This window comes from Pteropus vampyrus, unplaced genomic scaffold (assembly GCF_000151845.1).
Source record: "Pteropus vampyrus isolate Shadow unplaced genomic scaffold, Pvam_2.0 Scaffold494, whole genome shotgun sequence".
NCBI lineage: Eukaryota > Metazoa > Chordata > Mammalia > Chiroptera > Pteropodidae > Pteropus > Pteropus vampyrus.
Genome location: NW_011889275.1, coordinates 359,878 through 360,947, shown reverse-complemented (window position 1 = coordinate 360,947; position 1,070 = coordinate 359,878). Strand labels below are relative to the sequence as shown.

Below are 1,070 nucleotides of genomic sequence, written 5' to 3'. Positions count from 1 at the left end.
AGAGTCTGGAGGTCCAGGGTCGGAAACAGGCGATGTTCAGGGCTCAGGAAGCGGGGCTCGGGGGACGGAAGTCATGGGGTCCCGACGTGAGGCTGTGAAGAAGCTGGTGGGTGCGTGCGTGTCCGTTAACAGTTTTCTTGATTGTTACTGTCGGATGTCGCCGGGGCTCGGGAGCCGAGACATGCGGGGACCGGACATGAGGTTGCTATTTGTCACCCCGGGGGGCGTGGTGGGCCCGCACATCGTTCCCTGTTCTTGCTCACGGCCTCTCACTACTTTACGACACCACTTAATTTTGGAAGAAAACCCTGCAGTCAGGCAGTCAGAAGCCTATGAGATCGGAGGGCAAGGAGGTCACCAACGGCGGGGCTGCGGGTCCCAGGGCCGGGGGCCACTGACCGAGCCTCCCTCCACGATGTCCCTCCACAGCGGGCGGTCGGGGGGCTGCTCGGCCAGCTCCAGTAGGTTGTCGAGCACCACCTGGCCGATGAGGTCGTGACGCGAGAAGCGGTCGAAGTCGTAGACGCTGAAGTGCAGTTTGCGCTGGGCCAGCTCGGCCAGGGGCACGGAGAACTGGAACGTCTCATTGAACACGGGGTTCAGGGTCTTCCTGTGCACCTGAGGCGGGGGGGTGGGTGGCGGAGACAGACGCCATGCCACCGGCCCCTCCTCCTTCGGACCCAGGAGTTCAGGCCCCCAGCTCCTCCTCCCTGGGGGACAGAAATCCTGGTCCCCAGCCTCCTCCAACTCCAGGACCTCCCAACGCCCAGGCCCTGTTCCTTCGGCTCCATCACTCCCCGGCCCAAGCTGCTTCCTTCCTGAGACGCCCCCCCCCAAGCCTCTCCTCTCTCAGACCCAGGGGACCAGACCCCCATCCTCCATGGGACCCCACGTCCAGCTCACTGCTCCACACCTTGGTCTGAAACTTTTTCTTTCGATCAGGCAGCAGGTAGATCTTGACGTAGGGATCCGAGAAGCCGTTGGAGTCCTTGGCGGGCAGGTCCAAGGCCTGCAGGATCCGGACGACCAGCTGGTCCGAGCCGTAGAGGTACCGCAGGGCGAAGCTGATG

General features: G+C 63.5%; 1 protein-coding gene across 1 annotated transcript in view; it reads right to left on the bottom strand.

The window, feature by feature from the left end:
• Positions 1–57: 57 nt before the first annotated feature.
• Positions 58–1,070, bottom strand: part of LOC105307428 (synaptotagmin-3-like) — an 8,517-nt gene continuing 7,504 nt past the window's right edge. The window contains exons 5-6 of the mRNA XM_011382937.2: positions 914–1,064; positions 58–618 (exon numbers count right to left, since the gene is read on the bottom strand). Coding sequence (XP_011381239.2) covers positions 355–618; positions 914–1,064 — 415 coding nt within the window. The 3' untranslated portion in view covers positions 58–354. The remainder of the gene's footprint in view (positions 619–913; positions 1,065–1,070) is intronic.